Source organism: Chamaea fasciata, unplaced genomic scaffold (assembly GCF_029207755.1).
Source record: "Chamaea fasciata isolate MVZ Bird 193981 ecotype frontalis unplaced genomic scaffold, bChaFas1.0.hap1 SCAF_7, whole genome shotgun sequence".
In the NCBI taxonomy this organism is placed as follows: Eukaryota; Metazoa; Chordata; class Aves; order Passeriformes; family Sylviidae; genus Chamaea; species Chamaea fasciata.
The window spans coordinates 50567629-50590295 of record NW_027094092.1 but is presented as its reverse complement, the minus strand read 5'-3'; the positions used below and the strand labels follow the sequence as shown (position 1 = coordinate 50590295).

At 40.2% G+C, this 22667-nt stretch overlaps 2 protein-coding genes across 7 annotated transcripts in view; one reads left to right on the top strand and one right to left on the bottom strand.

Moving 5' to 3' along the window:
- Positions 1-107: 107 nt before the first annotated feature.
- CCNK (cyclin K) lies at positions 108-16952 on the bottom strand. 4 transcript variants are annotated; one of them, XM_066188778.1, is made up of 12 exons: positions 16781-16952; positions 16044-16150; positions 14745-15012; positions 13644-13725; positions 12929-13060; positions 12035-12140; positions 11836-11893; positions 9838-10007; positions 8639-8922; positions 4648-4681; positions 3531-3605; positions 108-1427 (listed from the first exon to the last, which is right to left on the bottom strand). In XM_066188778.1, exons 3-12 carry the CDS (start codon positions 14939-14941, stop codon positions 805-807), a joined length of 1761 nt encoding a protein of 586 aa, XP_066044875.1. In that variant the 5' UTR covers positions 14942-15012; positions 16044-16150; positions 16781-16952; the 3' UTR covers positions 108-804. The 4 variants fall into 4 exon arrangements, with proteins under 4 accessions (XP_066044875.1, XP_066044873.1, XP_066044876.1 ...); XM_066188776.1 differs by lacking the exon at positions 16044-16150; XM_066188779.1 differs by lacking the exons at positions 16044-16150; positions 16781-16952 and adding an exon at positions 16700-16772.
- A 328-nt stretch (positions 16953-17280) lies between these two features.
- Positions 17281-22667, top strand: part of SETD3 (SET domain containing 3, actin N3(tau)-histidine methyltransferase) — a 62081-nt gene continuing 56694 nt past the window's right edge. For 2 of the 3 annotated variants that reach the window (XM_066188773.1, XM_066188775.1), the window contains exon 1: positions 17281-17363. The gene's annotated coding sequence lies outside the window, so the exon portion shown is untranslated. Of the gene's footprint in view, positions 17364-20999; positions 21059-22667 lie in introns of all 3 variants that reach the window. The other variant, XM_066188774.1, reaches the window with a different exon arrangement.

Sequence of the window (22667 nt, the reverse complement as noted above, 5' to 3'; positions counted from 1 at the left end):
CTGATGAGTAAGATTTGGGAGAGCACTGCTGAAGTACCTTGGAGTAAGTATCTTGGAGTAACCACAGTTATGACATTTGAACTAATATGAAAAGCTTGCAAATCCACTAAATTCAGAACCAGTTTTATTTGGGTAGAGTGAACAAAGTAGTCCCATTTATAACTATGATGTACATCACAGTAGGCTGTTACATTCAGACTTTCACACTTAGAAAATATATATATTATGTACAGGAATTTGCAAATAGGTGTAAACATACAATATTTTAAGATACCAGTACATTCCAACCAAAACTATCAGCAAGGCAAACACCTCAAAATTATTCCAGTCAGCTAGCATTCAGAATCTCTCTTAAATAAAGCAGCTTTTATGCTTGACATCGTGTTGTTTTACTATTAAAAATGAAGTTCTTTATTATAGATCAAATTTCATAGTATCTGGCTATTTTGATACTTAAAAATAGGCACTGATTTCTAGAAGGAAATTTTCTTCTTACTGATATAATTGAGCCAATATGGCTGGTTTTGCTAGTACAAAGTAATCCAGTGCTGGAATAAGTCAAGACAATTTAAACTTAAGTCAAATGTATAAAGTTAGAATAGATACTGCAAAGCTGATTAAAATCTAGAAGCCTATATAACTCACCATAAACCATACTGCAAACAGATCAGCTAAATTTTCATTTAATCTCATTTCTTCATCTAAATTATACAGATTACCCTCCTCTTCATCTTTACAATGTAGGTTTTGGCTATCTACTCCTGCCTAATCAACATAAAGGTATATCGTGCAAATTACCTCATGCTATCTCATCCATGTAGCACGTCCAAGTCCTGCTACAGGTGGCATACCAGGTGGTGGAATTGGAGGTGGTACAGGTGGCTGTCCACCTGGGGGAACAGTAGGAGGGGGGTAACTAGCTGGTGGCATTCCCAGCCCTGGAGGTGGATGAGGTGGTACTGCATGAGCTGGAGGCAGTCTCGGAGGTGGGAAGTTAGGGTTGTATGTAGGCGGAGGAGGATATCCAGGAGTAGGAGGTGGGATATTGGGTGGGGGGAAGGAAGCAGGGGGTGGAGGTGGAACTGGTGGTGGAGGGTTGGGAGGGTAGACATGAGGATGATATGGTAGATGAGCTGGTGGTCCGTAGGCCGGTGGTAAAGCTCCGTATGTTGGTCCTTCTGTTTTCATCATTGACTGGAGACTTTGATAGCCTTCCCCTGACATGTAAGAATTGGTAGTAGACATCCCTGTAATATAACTGGTGGGGGGTGGGGGTGGGGGACGATGTGGCAGAGGTGGAGGTTGATGTACTGGGGCAGGATGAGCAGGGGGAGGAATCTGGACCTTTGGCATATCTACTGAGTCCACGGTAGTAGATTGCTCTGGTTCTCCCATTGAAACCGCTGTTGTCAAAGGAGGTTTACGCTCTGGAAAAGAAAATTTGATTTAGTTTTTTGAAGGATAGTGGCAAGAACAACTTCTGAATACTTCATATTTTTCCACCAGTTAAATTAGCAAAAGAGACCTCAATTCTCTAAGTCTCTGAATGCCATATGACATCCAGTCAGACCTTTTCAGGTTACTAAAAACCAACTAAGCTGCCTATCAAAGCTTCAGGGTCAGCTTTTCTCATTCTTAAAGTCATCTTTCTTATTACTATTTTTTTATAATTTAAATATTGTTGTACAATCAGCAGAATTAACAGGCTGGATGGACAGAATCACAACTACTAGATTTAAAAAGTCACAGGATTCACAATACCAAAAATCTTTAATTCAGTGCTTCTACCTTATTTAGTCCAGGCCTCCTTTCTACCTCTTTGGTAGTCCAGGAGGTGGCCTGGGATTACCCTCTGCCCTTCACGTGCCTCCCATATTGGGAAACACTATTTGAGAACACAGGCCAAAGTCTCAAGTCTTTAAAACTCAGCTCTAAACCTGTTTACCGAAGAAAAAGAAAACCAAAGGGTAAGTAAGAAGGACATGAAATCTGATCAGCTTTGTCCCACTGATTAATTTCAGTGAACTCAGTACCTGACACTCTGGAGAAGTTCATAAAAAGGTCAGCATTTTACAGAATTATACCTAACCACTTCTGGAAAGAACATGCTTTAAGCTGTCTTCTCTTTAAATAAGGATCGTTTGTTTTCCCCTCTTAATGCAGACTTTATAAAGTAAGTAATACCACTAGGATGACTAACCTAATAGCAACCTCTCTGTATGGTCAGAGAGATTATTAAAACAATCAACAAAAAAGAGTTTGGGACACCTTGACATTCATCTTGCTTGTATATGTAAGCATCTACAACACTGTTCAGTAAAAGAAGCTATTTAGAAACACAGGGCAGTCATTTCTAGTGGCATACTACACTGTCGCTGTTAAACAGAGTTTGAGATAAATCCTCCGCCTAATTCACTTGGTCAAGATGCATTCTTGGTTTTCACCTGGCTTTTCCACAGATAATGTTTCAGTGCTTGTACAATTACATCTTTGTATAAACAAAGAGGAAAATTTTTCAGGTAACAAGTGAAATAAATCCATTACCTGCCTAAGTAGGGTTTTAACAGCAAAACTGCCCCCTAGGAAAGCCACATAAGTAAATCACACAAGGTGGGTATGCTGGCTGTGGTACTCATGGTTTCAGTGACTTCTAGCTCCTAAACTGTAGCAGGCAATAATTTCCTCATTTGCTCATTTTCAGAACCATTCTGGATGCAAGATGTGCATTCAAGATTTAACAACTGAAGGAATAATGAGCATGGTATTTAGAAAAACATTCATTCTTAATTAGATTTTAACAAATGAGAAAAGTTGTCCTACTGTATTTGAGGGCACTGCTTTTCTGTCTTCTAGTTCCCTGTTAGAAGCTGTCACCTTACAGTTACATTATGGATCATAGTTTGTGAAATACTTATTCACAGACTATATTCACATGTCATATTTAAGGGTACCTGGAAGACAGCTAATGCATCAAGGTGCTCAAAGCACATTTTTACAACAGTATAGTTTATTTTGCAAACATATGGCATGTGTGCAGTATTAATGTTCTCTGGCAGATAAAAGTCCTCTTTTGAGGTACAGCAAAGAAAGTATCCCCCTTACTGTTTGAAGTTGCGCATCTGCAGAATTCTTGTATGACACATATAACACGGAAAACTTCTATAGAACAGCTGAAAGCTGCTCTAATAATCTAATATGGCATCTACCTTCCTTGTGAGACCAAGAAGTCCCTTTTAGCCTGCTACTAACAATTAGTTTTAGTCTTCCAGGCCTTTAACTGTTGCAGCTTTGTTTTGCCTTTATCCACCTAGTATAGTCTTGTTTCCATTGTAAGTTTTTTACTTTTGTCTGGGAAAGCCTGTGCTACTACGCTGAAATTCCCTATAGAGCTTTTCAACCTTGTATTTTTACTTGCCAAGCTGATTAATTAAGGCAACAAACCCCGGCCCCCACACCATTACCTACCACCATTTGAATGAAAAGCAAGGAAGTTAACAAGAATAAATGTGTTTAAGAAAATAAAAGCTTACCTGGAGGTGGATGTGCAGGAGGTATTGGTGGATGTGAAGTTTCAATTTTAGGAATTTTAGATGGTGGTGGTGGTTCTAAAAAACATTTGTCAGTTTGTGATTGGTTATTGCTCTGCAATATTTGCCAAATTCCAACTCTGGTCTCATGCTAATAATTATCACATCACATTACACTATGCAGCAGTACAGTGGAAATACTATTTACTAGATATGTTTAATAAAATTAAAATCAACACCTTTATATAAATAAAGTGGCATCAAGTATTACATACAAGTCTTCCAAAAGAACATATACCTACAGGTTCAAGTGACTTTGTAACTAGAGACAAACTGTCCCAATAACAGTATGTAAGTGAAGATGAGCAAGTTTATGTTTTCTAGCCCAAAACTTTAGCTTGTAAATAGCTGGAACAGCTCTCAGAAGAAGCTGACCCATGCTCTGCTAGGGAAATGGGTGTCAAAAACCAAACAAAAGAGGAATTGGACAGGAGAAGAGGGAGAACTAACAGCTCTCTGGAATCTATCTGCAGAGCTACAGGGGAGTAAGTACCAGGCTTCCTTAGGAAGTACATCCTAGCTATCCTGAACTACTTTGTTTCAAACCAGCAAAATGAAGAGAAACCCTCAAACAAAAGAACCAGGTATGATCACTGCAGTGAGTCTACATTTCTTTCACCACACTGTCTATTGATACAAAATGCTTTTTAGTACCAGCCATGCCAACAACCAATTAGAAACATCTCTGATTATCAACCACTCACTGTTAGTGCTGCTATTTAATGACACAGTCCCTTCAAGGCCTCACAGCTTGCTGAGGAACTACTCCCAAATGATGCATGGAGCTTTACATTGAGACTTGACTAGTTTAGCAAGACTCCTACCGAGTAGACTCTATTAAGGGATTCTTTGGGCATAGTTATACTAATTTTATTTCAAATTTTGTAGTTAGGAACATTTCAAAAACGGTTATAGTATGTATTTAAGGTACACTATCAGGATCAAAATAGTTTAGAACTGCCAAGCCTGTAAGCAAACAAACTAAGTGCATATCAGCAAATTACTTATTTTGGTTTAAGCAGTAAAATGGAAGCAACATGAACAGAATATTAATATTTACCTGCTGCCTTTGTTTCTTCTTTTGGAGATACAGCCTGTTTCAAAAAAAAGAAAAAAAAGAAAAAAAATCAGACCATTGCAGTCAGTCTCTTCTCCCAGGTAACAAGTGACAGGACAAGAAGAAATGGCCTCAAGTTGTGGCAAGGGAGATTTAGATTGGATATGAGGTAAAATTTCTTCATGGAAAGGGTGGTCAGGCATTGGAACAGGCTGCCCACAGAAGTGGTTCAATCACCATCCCTGTAGGTATTCAAAAGATGTGTAGATGTGCCACTTGGGGACATGGTTTAGTGCTGCATTAATGATTGGAGTTGATGATCTTTAAGATCTTCTCTAAATTCTTCTATAGTTTATTACAACAAATGCAAGACAAGCACTGAACAAAGTCAAATCACACTGGGAAAGCCCAGCTTTACTAGCAGAATGAAAAGATTGGAAAAAATAGCAGGTGTTTTATATGCAGCATTTCCTGCTGTTCCCACTGTTGAGTATTACATCTCATTTAATGTATTTATCATCCACTGCACATACGTCATGGTCCAGTTCACTGCTCACTGAGCTGAAAACAAGAGGCTTGGCCTCTGTTCCTGATTCTGCTTTGACCTGTCACTCAACCTTTGCCAAAATCACTTCAGGCTCTTATGCTTTATTTACCAGAACAGGAGGGCAGTGAAAGTCTTGCACAGCATAAAACATTTCAGAAGCCTTCAGATGGAAAGCATTGTATAAAATCCAAATGTTACGCCAGGAAAAAAATGTCCGTACACTGAGCAAACCCACAAACCCTCACATCATCCTTCCAATCACAATTTTCTGGTTGGGTTTTTTCTTGTTTCGTTGGTTGTTGTTTTGCTGTAGCTTTTTAAAACAACCATGGATAAGGGAATAAAAAAATCTTCCCAGATTACATGGTCCCACTGTGATGACTACTTGATGGTTTCTGAGAACTTAACTGATACTTTAAGCACAACTATATTTGGAACGAAAGATGAAGGTCAGAGGGGTACAGTACATAGCTTCTCTTTCTTTTCAATGAAAATGTCTTTTTAAGGGACTGTTTACCTCTAGTAGCTTCACCTGCATAAACTATTCCACTGTTTCCTTCATTTCACTTTCCACAGCAAGAATGGACACACACTTCAATCCAGCTTGAACAGTACTTTCCTTAATTCTGAGTATTCTCAAAGTTTTTGCCATCTTATTTTTGCCTGCTTGAGGCAACCTCATTCTTTATATTCCTTTGACAGTCATTTCAATTTTCCAGACACCTTCCAGCTGCTTTCCTGCTTTTAAAGGACAATCTTTGTCTTACCATTTCAAACACACATACTTTTTTCTTAGTGACTCTCATGGACTCATCTGCTGCCCTCATTTTACTTGGATGGTCTTTTCTTGACTTTCTAGCACTAAATTCCATGCCTGTAAAACTGCACCAGCTCTCCCTGCACTTTCAAATAGAAGCAAATCACTACTTGTATCTTTTCCAAAAAAACACTCATTTTGTGAGATCTGTTGATCACTTCACGTGACAACTCAATTACTGTGCATTTGTTAATATGGATCAATATTCAAAAAACAACATCAAGGTACACCATTACAGTAGAACAAGAAACTGGAGCAAAATAACTCATGACAGAAAAAACAATTAGCAATTTAAACTGCATTTATGCTAAAGAAAAGAAAAAAGAAGAATCAAGCAGCAACAATTCTCTAATAATGGCAGCTAAAACAGAAATGAGCATTTATTTGGTCATTCTACTGCATTGTAGTACTGCCCCAGCTAGAACACCTGAGGGTCATAATAAATAATAAAAAATTGTCAACATTATCTACTGTCATGCTGACGGGTATTTAAGACTTCGGCTGAACCTATACAATGGAACTTTTCCTTTACTGCTGTTTCTATGAGCAATAAAATTGTTCCCCCTAACGATTTCTAGTTTAATCCAAATAAAAATACTATTTACCTCTAATGATTCACCAGTTTATTTTTAGTGAAATCAACTGAAAATTCGAGTGCTCTTCACCACTAGAAATGTAGAAGATGTACAGATGCTTTGGACATCTGATATGGGTCTCTAAGTTATGGGCCAATACCTCAGCTGCTTGAAAGCATCTTGGCTCAGTAGAAGGTAATGGGAGTTATAAGAGTTCATGTAAATTGAAAATCTGGCCTCCAGGAACAAAGTGTATTTCTGTTCTGCACAAATCAAGGAGAAGTCATGCAAAGCCCTATTTATAGAAGCAGGCAGAGACTTTAAGCAAGGTTTATGGTACATCTAACTCAAGAACATTTTAGAAGCACCAAGTAAATCTTTCAAACACCACACATCTTGTTCTTCCAGACTGCTTTCTGGATAAGGAACAATTTTGGATCACCATGTTTACTTTTCTCAAATTCATGCTGCTTGTGCTATATTCCTACAAAACTCCTTTGAGTCACCCTTTGCTTTTTATTTGTTGTGGCTGCTTACAGTGTATCTGCTGCTCTTTTCCTTGATTACTAGGTTATGGACCTCAAACTAATTTCAGGAAAGGTAAGTTTCACTGATGGCTTGACCAGAGGCGACTGTTCAAGGGCAACAGATACTATTCATGCAAAAGCATCACTCTTTTCCATGAGATACTTCATTAACATGTGGGATGAGGCAAAATCAGTAGTACTGTAATGGTAGATCCTTTACAGGAATGAACAAGCATTCCTAACAACTTAGATGGAGCACGTAGGAAAAACCAAAATTGTTATTAAGAGTTTCTGATGTGCCAAACTGTCCCAGACATTTTTTTTTGAAGAAAAATAGTGTGAGATCCTAGAGGTCTAACAACTCAAGCAGAATTTGCGCTGAGGGCATAAAAAGTATGAGAAGAAATACTTAATATCTATAAAGAACACTCACAAGTTAATTAATATTATTATCACCTTTCTATCCTGAACAATGCTAAAGTTAAGTGCAAAAACTAAAAATTCCAGTGCAGGTCTTTTCCTCTAGTAAGCTCTATCCTTCACTTACAAGACCAAGGTTTTACAGAGTTACATTTTTTGTCTTTTTTGGGAGTCTGCCATCAGGAGGATGCTGCACTCTTCCAGTTCCACTTCACTCCAATATTTGCTGCTTACTCCTAGTTTTTGGGTTGGTTTTTTTAGTTTGTTGTTTTGTTTTTTTTTCTCCTGATGTCTGTTTTCTAATTTGGGCATGATTAATTAAAAATTAGAGCAAAAGTTAGAACAAAATTTACATCCTAAATGGACTTGTTCCAAAGACTGGACTTCTGAAAAGACTCCTCTTGCTAAGTACACATGAAAGAAGACTTGGGTAATACTTTTTTTTAACTTACAAGTAAACAAAAAATAACGAAAGTATAGATTAAAATCTAAAAGCTTCATTTGAACTTGATGGCTGTTGAAAAGTGCTCAGAGTACTTGTGACACTATCCAACTCCTAATGCAGCTTCTTATTTTCAATTATGATGTGATATTATGGACAAAGTAAGGCTATAAAGTATGATGATTTATAGGCTGCTACAGTTAAAGGATTATTTTAAATGACTTTTTTTTCAAGAATTTTGACATAACTTTAGAAGTCATTATTCTCTTAATATTAGAAATCAAAGCATCAAATAATGTCTTCATCAGCATTGTGCACATCTCTACATTCAGGCCAGGCACAAGAAATCCTCCTTAAATTAAACCTGCTTAATAGAGAAAACAACACAGTTTGATGGCCCAGAACCACAAACACTGAGAACCTGAATGGCTCATGTTGACTTAAAAGCCTTTCCATGACTTTTGGCTCAAGTGGAATAAAAAGTCATATGTCAGAACTGTAAAGGCTGTTCTGCATTAACAAAGTTGCCACATAACCAAGGAAAATCAAGTGCATAAAATTAATTACAAGGCTCATTCTTAAAGCAAACAACAAGTCGGCTGCACTTTAAATCAAATGGGCATCAGATCAGCCTGAAAATAAATTGCAAGTGAAAGTTCAACTTACTGCTGGCCTTTTAATCTGTCTAGGAGGACTCGACTGGGGAGAGGGCTTTTTAGATTGCTGTGCTTGTGTTTGCTGCTGCTGCTGCTGTTGCTGTGCTGACTGCTGAGACTCTTTTTGCTGCTGTGTCTGGGATTGCTCTGAACTCTGGGATTGCTGTGACTGCTGTACTGTAGGTGCCTGGGGTGTAGACTGAAGAGATGGTGGCTGCTGCAACTGATGAGGAGTATGATGAGGCATTTGCTGTTTTCCCTGTGAGTACAGGTCCAGGATCTGATGACAGATATCTTAATAACAAAGAAAGAAAGTTCCAAAGTATTACAACCTTATAATGTACAAGCGTATATTTAACACAAACATCAACTCTGATTTTTACTGGACATCAACTTTGGAAAAAATTATTGCAAATATTACTTATCATTATAATGAATAAAATAACTTTTTAAAAGCAGATTTATTTTCAACTTATACTTGCATTTCTGAGTTTTTTCTGCCTATCCTGATCAATATGTAGATGTATCTGCATACCTTTCAGAAGAACACAGTATCTTGGTAATCATACATTGTATGCCATTACTGTGTGCCTGGAGAGCCAGTAACCACGCTCACAGGACAGTAATACAGCAAGAAAGCAAGTGGAAGAAGATTATATGTTAAAATATATGTCTAGTTAGGCCAGTCAAAAAGTTTTAGGAAATTAAGCAAAGGACTAGTACTAAATTCTCCTTCCAACATGTTAGGAGCTAAAGGTCCCCCATAATCTGTTCATCATTCATGGTACATCACAAAAAACACTCCATCCAAGCATAATTTGGTCAAAGACACCAATTATCAATGGAAAAACCACTGGAAATCAGGCTTCATTAGTTCCAGTGTTTGCAGAACCACTTATTTAAAATGGGGAGTAGATAATCATTAAAAAAATAGAAAACACACCATGACAATTCAGGCTAATTAGATGTGTTATAAACTAAATAAATTGTAAAGCAAACACTGAAGAGAAGGCTAATCATGATGATTAAATACACTTCTAAGCTAAGCCACTTCAATTTAAAACCTGATTAAGGCATAGCATATACGACCTGAGTTACATACTCGACACAAGATTATTTTGGCTGAAACCTAGATAAAAAGCCATTTGCATTTAACTATGACCTAGGCCACAGAGTTACAAGAAATGTTGTGGGAAAGGGTTTTCATACCTTCCAAAACATCAACAGGAACATCTTGGACAAACTGCTCCCACCATCGTCTGTACATTGGTTTGGATGTCCATTCCTGTATTTCAAACTTACACAAACGGCCTGCTAAGTACATAACTGCAACAGCGATGATCTCAGGCTCCCACTGCAGGGACAGCGTGGTGCAGAGACTGCAACAGGAAACAAACCAAAACAAAACACAACCCTGGAGATTACCCCATTGTCTAACTGCACTTCAATGTGCTGCAGCTATAATTAACAGGGTATGAAATCCCACCACAATTCTGACTTCTCAGGCAATTTTCATTAAGAGCCTTGTTAAACAAAAGAGTTTAAAAATGAAACTATTTCTGGACTGCCACTGTCATGAAATAAGGTCCCAAATCAGATTTTAGAGCTTCCAAATGCTTGTCAATAAAATGTAAACAAACAGTAAACAAAAACCCCAAACCTCACAGAACAGCCAACATGAACTTGTAAAGCAACTTGTCAAGCGCAACACAAGTATTAGATCAACACATAAAAGGTTATCTCTTGCGTAACCTTTGTTACAGCTAATGCTAAAATAATTGATGTTAGTGGTATTATTAACTTTCTGTCATAATCAGTTCCTATTTCCTGATACCAATTTTAAATTATGAAATACTTTTTCTCTCGTTTCTCCATAGATTCTGTAACATATAATCTGCATACAAAATTTTAAATCCAGCCAGCCAGCTGAATTTCCATGAATTCACTGTGGCTGTATAAGAACAGAACCCTCTATTCTAAAGGCCTGTAGGGCAAAGCACAGAGTTATTTTCCCACTATCCTACAGACAAAGTAAACTTCTAATAAGGTAATATGACGCTTATTAAGTAAGCACAAAATAGCCTCTTCAGAACAGAGGTAATTATTAACGATTTGAAACAATCCCTCCAACTTCATACAAGTGTTTTCCTGAAGTGCATTTTAATTGTTAGGGTTTTTTTAAATACTAAACATCATCTAATTCCAAGTACAATGGTGTCCAAACTTTGATGGATAAATTACAGTAGTTTGACAGACTTAACAGTGACATAATTTTGTTCTACCTGTAAGATCATCACCTGCAAGACTGACAGCAGCTGAAGTAAACATCTCTTGAGATCCACATTAATTTTGGTCAAATTAATTTGGAGAGTTTAAGTGGTATCTATAGAATCTGATCCCATACTGGGCTAATTCAAATCAGGCATATGACTAAAAAGGCACCTCTTTTTGTATGATGTTCTACTACTGCAGGCATGATTGGAAGCTATGTATTCACAATTCCTGGACAGTCAGACCACTTACACATTTTCTTAAGGGTTTGCTACAGAAACAAAAAGCAGTATTTAAGTTCTTAATGAATTAACTTGCCCAGCTCTGTAAAATCCTCCTGAACAAGACTGAAGTGTGTAAAGTTGTTTTGGGTTTTGTTTTTTAATACAACACGAGAAGTGGTTTTATACATACTTCCATTAATTGATGTGTTTCTTAACAGTTCATTATTCAAAAAATTGTAAATCCAGGGCTAAAAACTGTATTCCTCCATGAATTTAATGGCTACTTCACTATTATGAAAATATCACATTAAAAATATATTGGTGACCGTGATGAAATTGAGAAGTGACTTTGTTTTTTTAGAATGCACCATATATCACAGATTTGGCAAGAAGCTGGTTTGTATCCTGGAGATTTAGGACTTAGAATTTGGTTTGGCCCTTTCCAACAGTAAGTTTCTTTTTAATGCAGCACTGAATTAGTACCACAACATTGCAGAGGTCTTACTGGTCTGCTTCATACTCATTCCAGATTCTGTGCTCAATGGAACTATCATGGTAAGGATGGAAAAAAAAACCTGAGGAACATGACCAAGAAAACATGTAACAAGCAGAAAAAAAAAAATCAAATATTTGTCAAAAAATAACCAATACCAGAACAAAGCAAGCAACAGTACCTATTTCACTTTCAGAATGTTTCCTAGGTGTATCTTACCTGTCATTGACAAATGTCCATGCCATTTGAACCAGTTTTTGAATTTTATTTTTGTCTCCTGAAAAACGATCAGAAAAAAAAATTAGGACATAAAATTAGGAGGAACAAACAGCTGGAAGTAGAATATTCTTGCACTGTTAATATATTAAGTTCTGGAAATCAGTAACAGACACTACTTGCTCACCCTGCAATATTTTACCTTTGAGTTGCTTGGCATACTTGAGAAGAAATTGATATGGATGCTCCACTTGCAAATCAAACTTTATTGTTTGTAGTAAGATTCTTTCAAGTACCATCACTTCTTCCTATAGAGAGTTACAAGGTAACCACAGTATTATTCCTTCTTTCACTCAAAAATACTTAATGCTAGTACAAAGCACAACTACACAGCACCTCCAGGCAGCCACATTTGTCTCCAAGAAGAGAAAGCCCTCCAACTTATAATATACCTTTTCTTCACATTTATTTGAGTGAAGACAGGGGATATCGTGTTTAAAATCCCTATTCCTCTGCAGAGGAATGAACTGAACCAGATACAGCATGAAATTGCCAGATACAAAATCACAACAAAATTATAAGCTCTACCACATTTCACTCAAAAGTTTCAAGTCCTTCTGCTATTTAAAATAAGCAAATTTTAAGAGAAGCATAGTTTTGCTAAGTCTGTAAACAAGAAACAAGAAACTGTAAACAAGAAACTTGCCAATGCTTTTGAGATTTAGTTCTCTTATTTAAGATTCACTAATAATTACTTCCTAAAATCCCTTTCAGATGATTTATGTCTTGGTAGCATTTCTTTATCTGGCTGAAATTACTCAAATCTCCTTTAATTTGCAAAATAATATCAGAATTTACATGAAATAAAATGCGAACTTTTAATGAAGACAATTATTCCAGTAAGCTCCCAAAGCCACTTGTATTAGAAAGAATTGTTTTCATAGCTACCAATCACATTACCCAGAAGAGCCATAAATGAATGCTGAACATCTAATTTAATTTAGAACAACTGAAAATCAGTCAATGCTCTATTGAATGTGTGTCACTTTACTACACTACAACAGGATGAAATCAATTTCAACATGAGGATTTTTACCTTTGGGTCATCTCCAAACTGCCCAAACTGTACATCATTTAGCAAGCTACGAGCTGTTTTAATTATGTCTTTACATTTCTTGGGTGTTTCTTCAACCTTTCCTGCTAGGAAGAGACAGCAGGCTCCAGTCACCTAAAAAGAGGCAAGTGCTTTCAAAAAGTGGTCTGCAGGTAGATATGCAATACAGTGTGGCATTATAAAAGCACTGTCAGATTCCATTAACTGCTCTGTAGAAGTCTCCAAGGAATGACCTAATGAGCATGCTAATGTTAAGATAGTGCTAAACTTTTACTTTCTCAGAGGAAAAATACAGAATTTGGAGGACTGTCTATTTTATACAACTTCATTTCAAGGTCAGAAACTCAAAGCACAATTTGTCCTGGTTCAATGTTGTCTGTCAAGCAATTTAAAAACTGTATTGCACTTCTTTTTTCTTTCAGCTAATACAGAAATGCCAGCACTACAGCTGCTACTCCTAAAGAACAATATCAGCAAGTCATAACTGCAATGTCAATATATTTCTGAGCATAAACAGAAATGTGTAAACAGGCAAGAACAATGAATTTTAAGCAGTAATAATTAAAAGACAAAATGCTAATTTTCCATCTTTCTGTAGTGAACAGCAGGAGTAGTACCCAAGTGACTGATCACCATTTCAAATAGTCCCTGCCCAGTGCAATCATTAAATTAAGTCATCAATATTCTAAATACTTACATATCTTGGGAACTGTTTGAAGGAATGAAACATATAAAACCGATGGAAATAAATTATTCCGGTTGCTAGAGTGTCATAATGTCTGTGGTGCAGATTAAGGACTTTAAAACAGCACATAAAACAAATTTTAAACCAAACATGTACAATGGATTCTGCTTTATCAAGTACTTCAAGTAACTGGCTGTTCAGTGACCAGTTAGACAACACTGCAGGTAAAACAGGAGCTTTAGGGAAAAGAAAAAAAAACAACCCACAAAAGCCCTTAAAGCTGTGTAAATACTATGATCAGGCCCAGATGCAGCTGATATCTAAAGCATTTGTTGTAAATGTGCAAAGTCCTGATTGTATTTACAAGAGGATGCACATAAGATCATCCCTGTGTTGCACCACACCTGCTCCAGAGAAGGTCAAACCCAGTAGTAGGTACACGAAGGAACAGAACAATTATCACTTCACATTCAAGTGCTGGTGTGGAGGAAAGTTACTATTCACACCTACAAATGCAAATAAAATCTGAACATGCTCCCTATTCTTCACTTTAAGGCAAGTAAAAATTCTGTTTTCACCCTGCTTTGTTGAAGAGACAACTAAGGAAATTAAAGGAAGCATAAGAATATAGGAGGCAGAAAATTTAAGTGGCTGTCTATAAGAGAGCGGGACAGTCAGGAGAACTTATACACAAAGTTGTAAATCCCAAACCAATGAAACAAAAAAACAGCCACCAAAGACCAAGACTAGAGAGGCAGAGGTTAGAAGCCTCAAAGGCACAAGCTAGAAAACTGAGGGGAAAATTCAAAGTTTGAGAAGTCATGTAGATTAATAGAGTGAAACACTGAGTTTCATAACTCACAGAAGTTACTCTTAGTTGGAAAGTTTGTATCATCTTACTTCCCTATTGCCAAATTGGAACCGTGTTTATCCAATGAATGGATGGAAATTGTGTAGGAACACGTTACATCAAAAAGGCACATAAACACAAATACATTTTTGATTAACAATTAAACATGTGAACAGCTGAGCACATCGCATTTCTTGTACACTTTATTCTGCAAACTCACTATTGATAAAGACATTTCACACCAACATGAGTTGAAAGGATACAGCCCTAAACGTGTTCCCACATCGAAGATGAATCTGGCCCCTTCCCTGCGGTATCGTGCCTCTGTAGCTGGGTCAAGCCCTTCAAGTTGTGATGGTGTGTGTGCCAAATCTTTCTTATCCCAGTACCAGCATGGCTTTGTATGGTCCAGGTTTGCCAAGTTTACAGAAGGGCTGGAATTTTCCTTATTCTCCTTCATTTATTAAAACAGAATTGTCTTTGCTTTTTAAATTTTCAAAAACGAAGTTTTCAGAGAGTCACTTCAGGACCCTGAAGAAAAGAAAAAAGGAATTTTTTAAAAACAGAGAGAACTGTCCCCTCCAACTCCTGCTCAAAGAAGAGTAAAGAGAAATAGTGCTTAGCCTTGCCTGTTGGAAAGAACTTTTTCCTATGCTTAAAGACAAGTAAAAAAGAACTTTGCCTTTATCCTCCCCATAAATTGCAAATACAATCAAAGAAAATGCCATAGGTTTTCCTTGCTATTACCTGTTTAATAAGGAAACTTCAAGAATACATCTCCAATAATATCTGCTATTTCTTAGCAGAACAACTTCCAACTACTTTGCCCATAAAAGTAGGGAAAAAAAATCAGTGATGGCTGCAGAAAGACTTGAAATGTTAGGGGGATTAGCTGACTATTGGTAACTAGGAAAAGCACTGGTGAGGTGAGCCAGAACGGCCACTTAATCACCTGCCTCCTCCCAGATACACCCCGAGCTGCAACCACTTGGCAGAAGGCTTGTAAAGTGATCTGTATTTGTATTACTGTAAGAAAAAGTATCAGTGTTCTTTCACATACCAAGACTAAGAAAACCGATGTGAGTTTGTAAAGTAAGGCAGCATCTAAAATCATCCCCCAGACAAGGCAACTGAATACACTCCAAGCGTCTCCTACTTGCCAAAGCGTTTACCAGCACTTTGTTTACATAGGTGCAGATCAGAAAGCTCTGCAGGCACCTTTCTGCTGTTTGAATTATGACAGATGTTTAGCCATGCCTCAGCTTAAAGAATGAACACTCGCTGCCTTTATTTCTTTCAGGCACAAAGCTGCTCTTGCTCCAATTCAACTAACTACAGATACTATGCAAAGATTACTGCAGTCACCTGCAAAGGTTTGCGTAACAGACAGTGATTACAAATGATGCAATACATTCGCTCTAAGCAGTACAGTCACACGAAGAGCCAAACTTAAAACCCTTAATATCAGCTATTACTTTTCGAGACGTTTCCCTTTCGAAAACGGAAGGAAGATCACGTGAACGGCCACAGAACGATGCCTACAAAATCAGCACCTCGCTCACCTTCAAAAAGTTTCTCTTTTTCACAATAAAGGAACCTGTCTTTGCCACACGGTGGTTTTGGAATCACCTTCACAACTCGTGGTATCGGTCACAGACAGATCTAAATTCTGTCACAAGAAAAAGTAAATGGCTACTAAAAGCTATTTCCAGAATCAACAAAAGCGCGCAAGGCCACGACCACACATTCCCATCACATTTACTAGAAACGTCCTAGTTTTTATAACTATATCAATCCTTCTTCCTTACAAGATATCTTGCTTTCTAACTTCTAAAGCGCTTAAAACTCAGTTAACACTAAAAGCGCCTGAAGCGACAAGATCTGCTTCTATAAAGAGCGAAAACATTTCCGAATACGGAACCAGGAACGAAAACTATCACCCGCAAACATCTCAAACGAACCATCTCAAACGTCCCAATCCAGACCTCAACGCCCGGAAACAATAAGTTTTCCCTGCCTTTTTACGCACTCCATTAAGCTAGAGGAAAGTTCCAGAGCTCGACCGCGTCTTTTTTCGTACCTCACCTGAGACGAACCCGCCGAGCGCGACTCCGCCCCGGCAGTCCCAACCCGGCCGGGGACGCTCAACCCCTCACAGACCCGCCCGCCCGCCCGCCGTAAACGGGCACCAGTGCCCGAGGAGGCGCTCGCTCCCCACCTCGCCCTCGCCGCTCCCCTCCCCGCTTCCCAGGCGGCGGCCGTGGCCGGCGGGCGGCCCGGGCGGGCCCCACGCACTCACAGGGCTCACAGAGAGCGGGAGCCGCACCGGAGCGCGGGGCCTCTCAGCGACGGCGCGGCCTCCGCGCCCTGCGCGCCGCCATCTTGGGAGCCAGGCCAGGCCGCGCGCTGCGTCATCACGTCGCAAAGGCGTAGCGCGCGAGGACGGAAGCCCCGCCAATGGGAAGCGGCGACGGCGCCACCTCCGCCGCCCGCCCAATCTCGGCCCCGTCAGCGGCTTCTGAGCCGCGGCAGGAGGCCGACGTGCTGCCGTGCTCTGGGAGCGGACCAATCGAAATGCTAAAGGGAAAGATGGCGAGCCTCGCAAACCAATAGAAACCTGAAGGCGGGCCAGCAGGGACTGAATGACAGCCAATGGCAGCGCTGCCGTGCCCTGTCGGAGGCCGGCCGTGAAGGATTGGCCGCCACGGGCGCGGGGAGGGCGGGGTCTTCCGGCGGGCGGCGGCTCGGCCAATGGCGGCGGGGGGCGCAGGAGGGGGCGGGGCCGGGCGGAGCCACCGCCTCCCCACCGCGGGCAGCGGCGTCCGGCGCGGGCTCGGGTGCGCCGCTCCCTCGGGCCAGGCAGGAGCGGCCGCTGGCGGGAGGTAAGGCGGGGCCTGCCCGGGTCCCCTCCCCTGCCTCAGCCCCTCGCCCCGGCGCGGCACGGGCCCTTCCTCTCAGCCCTCCGGGCGGCGTGGGCTCGCCCCGCTCCGCCGCCTACCTTCCCCGTAGGAGGCGCCGCTCTTTCCGGACACCCCCTCCCGCTGCTCCGGGGCGGGCTCTGCGGGCCTGGCCGCCCCTGCCTTCCCCCTCGTGGCCGGCCCGGGGCTGCTCCGGGCCTCCTTCCCTTGGGAGCCGCAGCCTCCGCCGCGGCTCGCCCCGGCCTTTTCCTCTCCCTCTGCTCGGCCGGAGGGGCCGGCGCGTCCCCCGGGTCCGCCGTGGGCGGGCCGGGTTGCTTCCAGCCCGGCTCACGGGGGTTTCTGGTGAGCGAGGCGGCGGCACTGGCGTTTTCCCTTGCCCCATCCCCCCTCGAGAGGCTGATCGAAACGAGAGTAAAGCAAATGGCTTAGATTTGCTTTCCCCATGATGTAATTTTTTTTTTTTTTACTATGTGAGATTTGAATACTCCCTGCTCCTACTTCAGCTTCCCGTAGTGGCTCCCATGCCCCCAGCTCTCGGGGTCTGGCTCAGGGGCGTCTCTGCGGGTGTGTGGCTCCTCAGAGCCCTCCTCTGGCTGGAGGAGAGTGCTCCGCTTTCTCGCCCCGTCTGCAGCCTGCTTTAGTAAAGGCGTTGAATCTTAGGAGCAAAAAAGTGGGGGGAGTTAAAATTGGAGTAAATCGTAAACTGTTCATTGGTAGGGGTGTTACTCCTGAAACAGCCTCGGTGTTTCAGCCTTCCGCTATTGCTACGGCAGCTGCCCGTCCCATGAACCCTTCCTCCTCTTCCTTACCCAGCAACACTTGGTTAGAGTTGCTTGAGCTGAGGCTGTGCTTTGCCTTCAGTTCTTAGAAAATTCCTAAATTTTGAAGGTGGTAGTTTTTTACCCTACTATCGGGACAAGCTCAGTTCTTCCTTTTGGAAGTTGTCCCTCACGGTTCAAAGTTGCTCTTGTCCCAGGCTTGGTATCTGCTCTTCTGGATGGACTTGTCCTTGGAACCTAAGCTTGCTCCTGAGATCAAGCTGAAAGCGGATTGTCTTTGTCCCTTCTAAGAGTATGTAATGTAGTCACCTGTCTAGTCAAGCGACAGCTTTGTTCTCTGAAAACTGCTACAATGTTACCTTAATGTCTCACAAGTGTTTTTTGCTCTCAGCTGTTGTAATCTCATAACCGTCAAATGAAACATAAGTATTTCGTAGGAGAGTAAACAAATGTGGCGTTCTGTATGTCCACTATCAAGTTCCTGGTATAAAATAGTAAGTCAGTGTACAAGCTGTTGGAGGGAAAGGCATGATGAGCTCAAAGGCGGGGGTGGCTTCCTGATATTTTTGCTCAATTAAGTAACTTAATATGGTAGAGATTCAAGCATGCTGGCTTGTCCCTTAATAAAGTTTTCGGTTATGTTCAGCAGGGATTGAAGTATATATTGCGGTACAGTTGAAAACACATTCTTGACATTGTGTGCTGAGAAATAGATTTAGGCTGTTGGGGGAAGAAATGCCACAAACCCTGAAATCATTTGTAGTCTATATACCACTATTTCCAGAGATGGCCTGATCTGTTGCTGAACTCAGATGTGCCTTGAAATAGAATTCCGATTCCAGTATGGTACAGAAATTAAAAATAGACCGTATTACGCCTCTCTGTCTGGAAAAGTGTACATCTTGATGATGTTCTCATTGTAATAAATCTATTTAGATGTGTATCTATGTAATACTTCATCCTAGTGGTGCTGGTTATGTAGTTAATTTGATAAATTGTGTAGTTCTCAGCAAGTGAGTATGTCAGTGGTTGCTCTTTGGAAATAAAAAAGGGTACTGGAGGCCTTAAGGGATCTGTATCTTTTCTAGCAGGCTGTGACAGTGCTCAGTGCATGAGACCTCATGATGCCTGTGGCTTAAGCTTTTGGAAGCCTGGGTGGTTCTGTTAAGTCTGCCCATATTGATGGCTGAAGTCAGGGTGGCTTACTTTATTCTCAGTTAGGAGTTATATTGTCTGAAGTAAGGTTCGTATTTTCTAAGTTAAGAATATTATTTAGGAACATGCAGATAAAGGCAGTACATAAGGGTTTTTAATTAATTCTGTTCCAAAGGAATTAGAAAAAAAAAAGGATTTGTGGGAGTCTTCAGGAGGAGAAACTTCAACCTAAGAAATAAAATTACAAAAGTGGGCTGGCAAATTGGTAGAATTTATCAGCTTTTTTTCTTCAGAGAGTAAGTATTTTTTGTTTTCTGGCCAAATAGCTGTATGAGGATCTGATTCAAGAGAGAGGCAAGGGAGTTAAGAACTTGTTTCCTTTGGATAGTAAACAACCCTCCCTAGAAAGATTAGTTAGGTGTTGATGGTAAGAAGCACCCCATCTGCTTAAAAAAGCTTTAATGGGAGGTCAAGGGCTATAGGGACAAACCTATAATAAATAATGTAATAGTTCTGAATTAGCAAGCTGATAAAAGTGAATTAAGAAATACGGACTTTTTTTGAGCTCTTCTGTTAGATATGGACTTTTTTTTTTTCCCCTTCAGCATTTTGTGCTACCTTCAAATTAATAATTTCTTAGCAGAAGTTTATATTTAATGCATGAAGCCGTCTTGTGCTTAGTATCTGGCTAAGTTCAACTGGATGGGGAGGGAGATAATGTCAAAATGACAGGACTTCCTTTTTGTAGTAGATTAGTACTATCTCAAGCATCTGAAATCAGAATACTGTCAAGACATGTTTTCTTTGATTCTAATTATAAGAATAAATGTCTTTTGGAATTTGATTCCCAACAGTTGGCTAAATTTGTTGTAGCTGTTGTTTTTGTAAGTGTATCAAACAAGTATTTAGCTAATTTATTAGCTTCTTTTGATTTTGTTCTGTAGACTGGCTTCTTCCCAGTATCACAGTAGTTTTTTTATATATTCTTTCCTTAACCTTACACTGTAATGGGATTAGCAGTTTGTTCTTTGCAGAGTAGATGTATGTAGTGCACACAGCAATGGTTCAGTCTTTCCTCTTTTCCAGGTGCTTTAGGCTTGTGCTCATGGTTGAACAAACCTGTGGTGGTACAGCTGTCTATAATAAAGGGAATTATTTGATTCTGACCATCCTTTGCCAGATAACTGGTTAGAGATGCTTGATTCCGCTTCCTAGATTTGGCTTTAGATGATTACTAATGTTTTAAACTTAGACTGTTGTGTAAAACATGAGAAAGCCCCTCAAAACTAAAAGTACAGCAGGAGTTCTTCATTGCTCCATAAAAATGGCCCATTAGTGTTGTCTGGCCTTAGTCTTGTGTATTTTGAGCTAGGCTTGTGTTTGAAGTAATCAAGAGGTGACTTCATGCCCATGTGTATTTTAATACTGCTTTGCATTTTTGGTCTTGCCCTTCCTCTGCTTTAACCTTCTTTGCTCCCTTTTTCTGTTTTTAGCTGCTCTGCCCTACATTGCCTCTTGCTTGCATCTCTTCTGTCAAATGACTATTCCAGTTGCTCCATCTATCCCTGCCCTTCCTTTGCCATTTCCCATACTGTTCAGGTAGTCCGTTAATCCTTTTTCTTTCTTTGAAATAAGTAAGAATTAGAGCTGTATTCTTTCATTTCAGTTCTGGGTTCTGTGTCCAGGCCAGAACAGCAGACCTGTCACTGCAGGAGGATTCCACCTGTAAGTCTAACCTGGGCTGAATCATGCAGAGATGTGAATGACTGTGCTTGAGATCAGTTTTATCTCCAGTACTGGTGTTTACAGGCTCTGAATTGGCTAGATGTAGGTAATATATGAAGCAGAAATAAAGGAAATTACATGTTTCTGAGAATGTAGCTGCTAATATCCTATTAGGAATCAAAATACAATATAACTTGTAACTTGAGAGATATCGTTTTACTTTTCAGAAGGATTTTCTGAGCCTGATGTTAAAGTCTGTTACATGCTGTTGCAGGGGATGACAGATTAGTTGGCTTATTTTATTCTTGGGTATATTCCCAATATCTCTGAAGGAATTGGCTAACCTGTCCTGGAAGTGCCTGCAGCAGTGTTTGAACACATGGTTTTCAACTAGTGTTTTAATGTAGGCCGAAATTGTTTTTGTAATTGAAGACAGACTATAACGTCTGTCATTTCTATTCAGCTGCTATTCTATTGTTTCTTTTAAGAGTGTGATAACCTACACTGAAAGGAGTGGAGTCAATTTCTGGGGCTTTTGGTGTTAGCTATCTGATTTTAGCCTTTTGCATGCAGATGAATCGGTAGGTTGTCCTTTTTATATGTTTGTATATATTTTAGAATATGATAAATAATGATGGAATCATCTCAGTAAAACCAGGTCTCTTGTATTACAAATGCTGCCTGTATTTCTTAGTTAATCTTGCTTGGTCTTTAATACTTTATAGCAGTGGTGTCTTGTAAGTTTTCAAGTAGTGTTTCAGCAGAGTAGAAAGAGGGTGTGGTGTGTGGATTTCTATTTCCATGGAACCGGTATTGCTGGTCCAGAACCTCCCCTATGCTGGGTCTTGCCTGGTGTGCCCAATCTCAGGCTAAGCCAAGGGAAGAGGAGTTACTTTGTGGGAAGGGGTTGGTGCCAACCAAGCATGAGGTGCAGGCTGTTTCCTGCTCTTGACAGGTCCTGTAGGGGTTGTCTTTGTGGCCACTGTTGGAGGTGCTTGGTTATCTTTATTTGATTACAGTTTATAGGTGTAGCCACATAATAACTTCAAGTACTGAGAGAAGGAGATTTTGTATTTAAGAACTTTTGTATTGAAATATTTCTGACAAGGACTCTGAAAGATCTCTTTATACAGGTTTGCCTCTAGGTAATTCAAATGAACAGTGTCTTGATGTCTGCAATTATATAATTTGTGGAACTGTATGTCTGCTTTATTCCATTGCTCAAGTCATCAGTGGGGATGATAATCAGTGTTAGTGCCAGTACTAATCCCTGGGGTATGCTGGTGTGACTTTGTGCCATTCACCACAACCTCTTCAATCCAGCAGTGCAGCCAGTTTGCAGTCCACCTCACTCTCCACTACTTTAGCTGGTAGTTCATCAGCTTGTCTGTGTATGTGATGGGAGTTGTTGTTAAAAACCTTTCCAAGTAACCATCAAGGTTACTTGCTTCAACAGCTTCCCTCCACTCAGCACTGGTGAGGCCACATCTGGAGTGTTGTGTCCACTTCTGGGGGTAGCTGTAGCTCCCCAGTGTGAGAGGTGGAGTTACTGAAGAGAGGCCAGTGTTGAGGCCACAATGATGATTGAGGGACTTTCCTCATCTGAAGA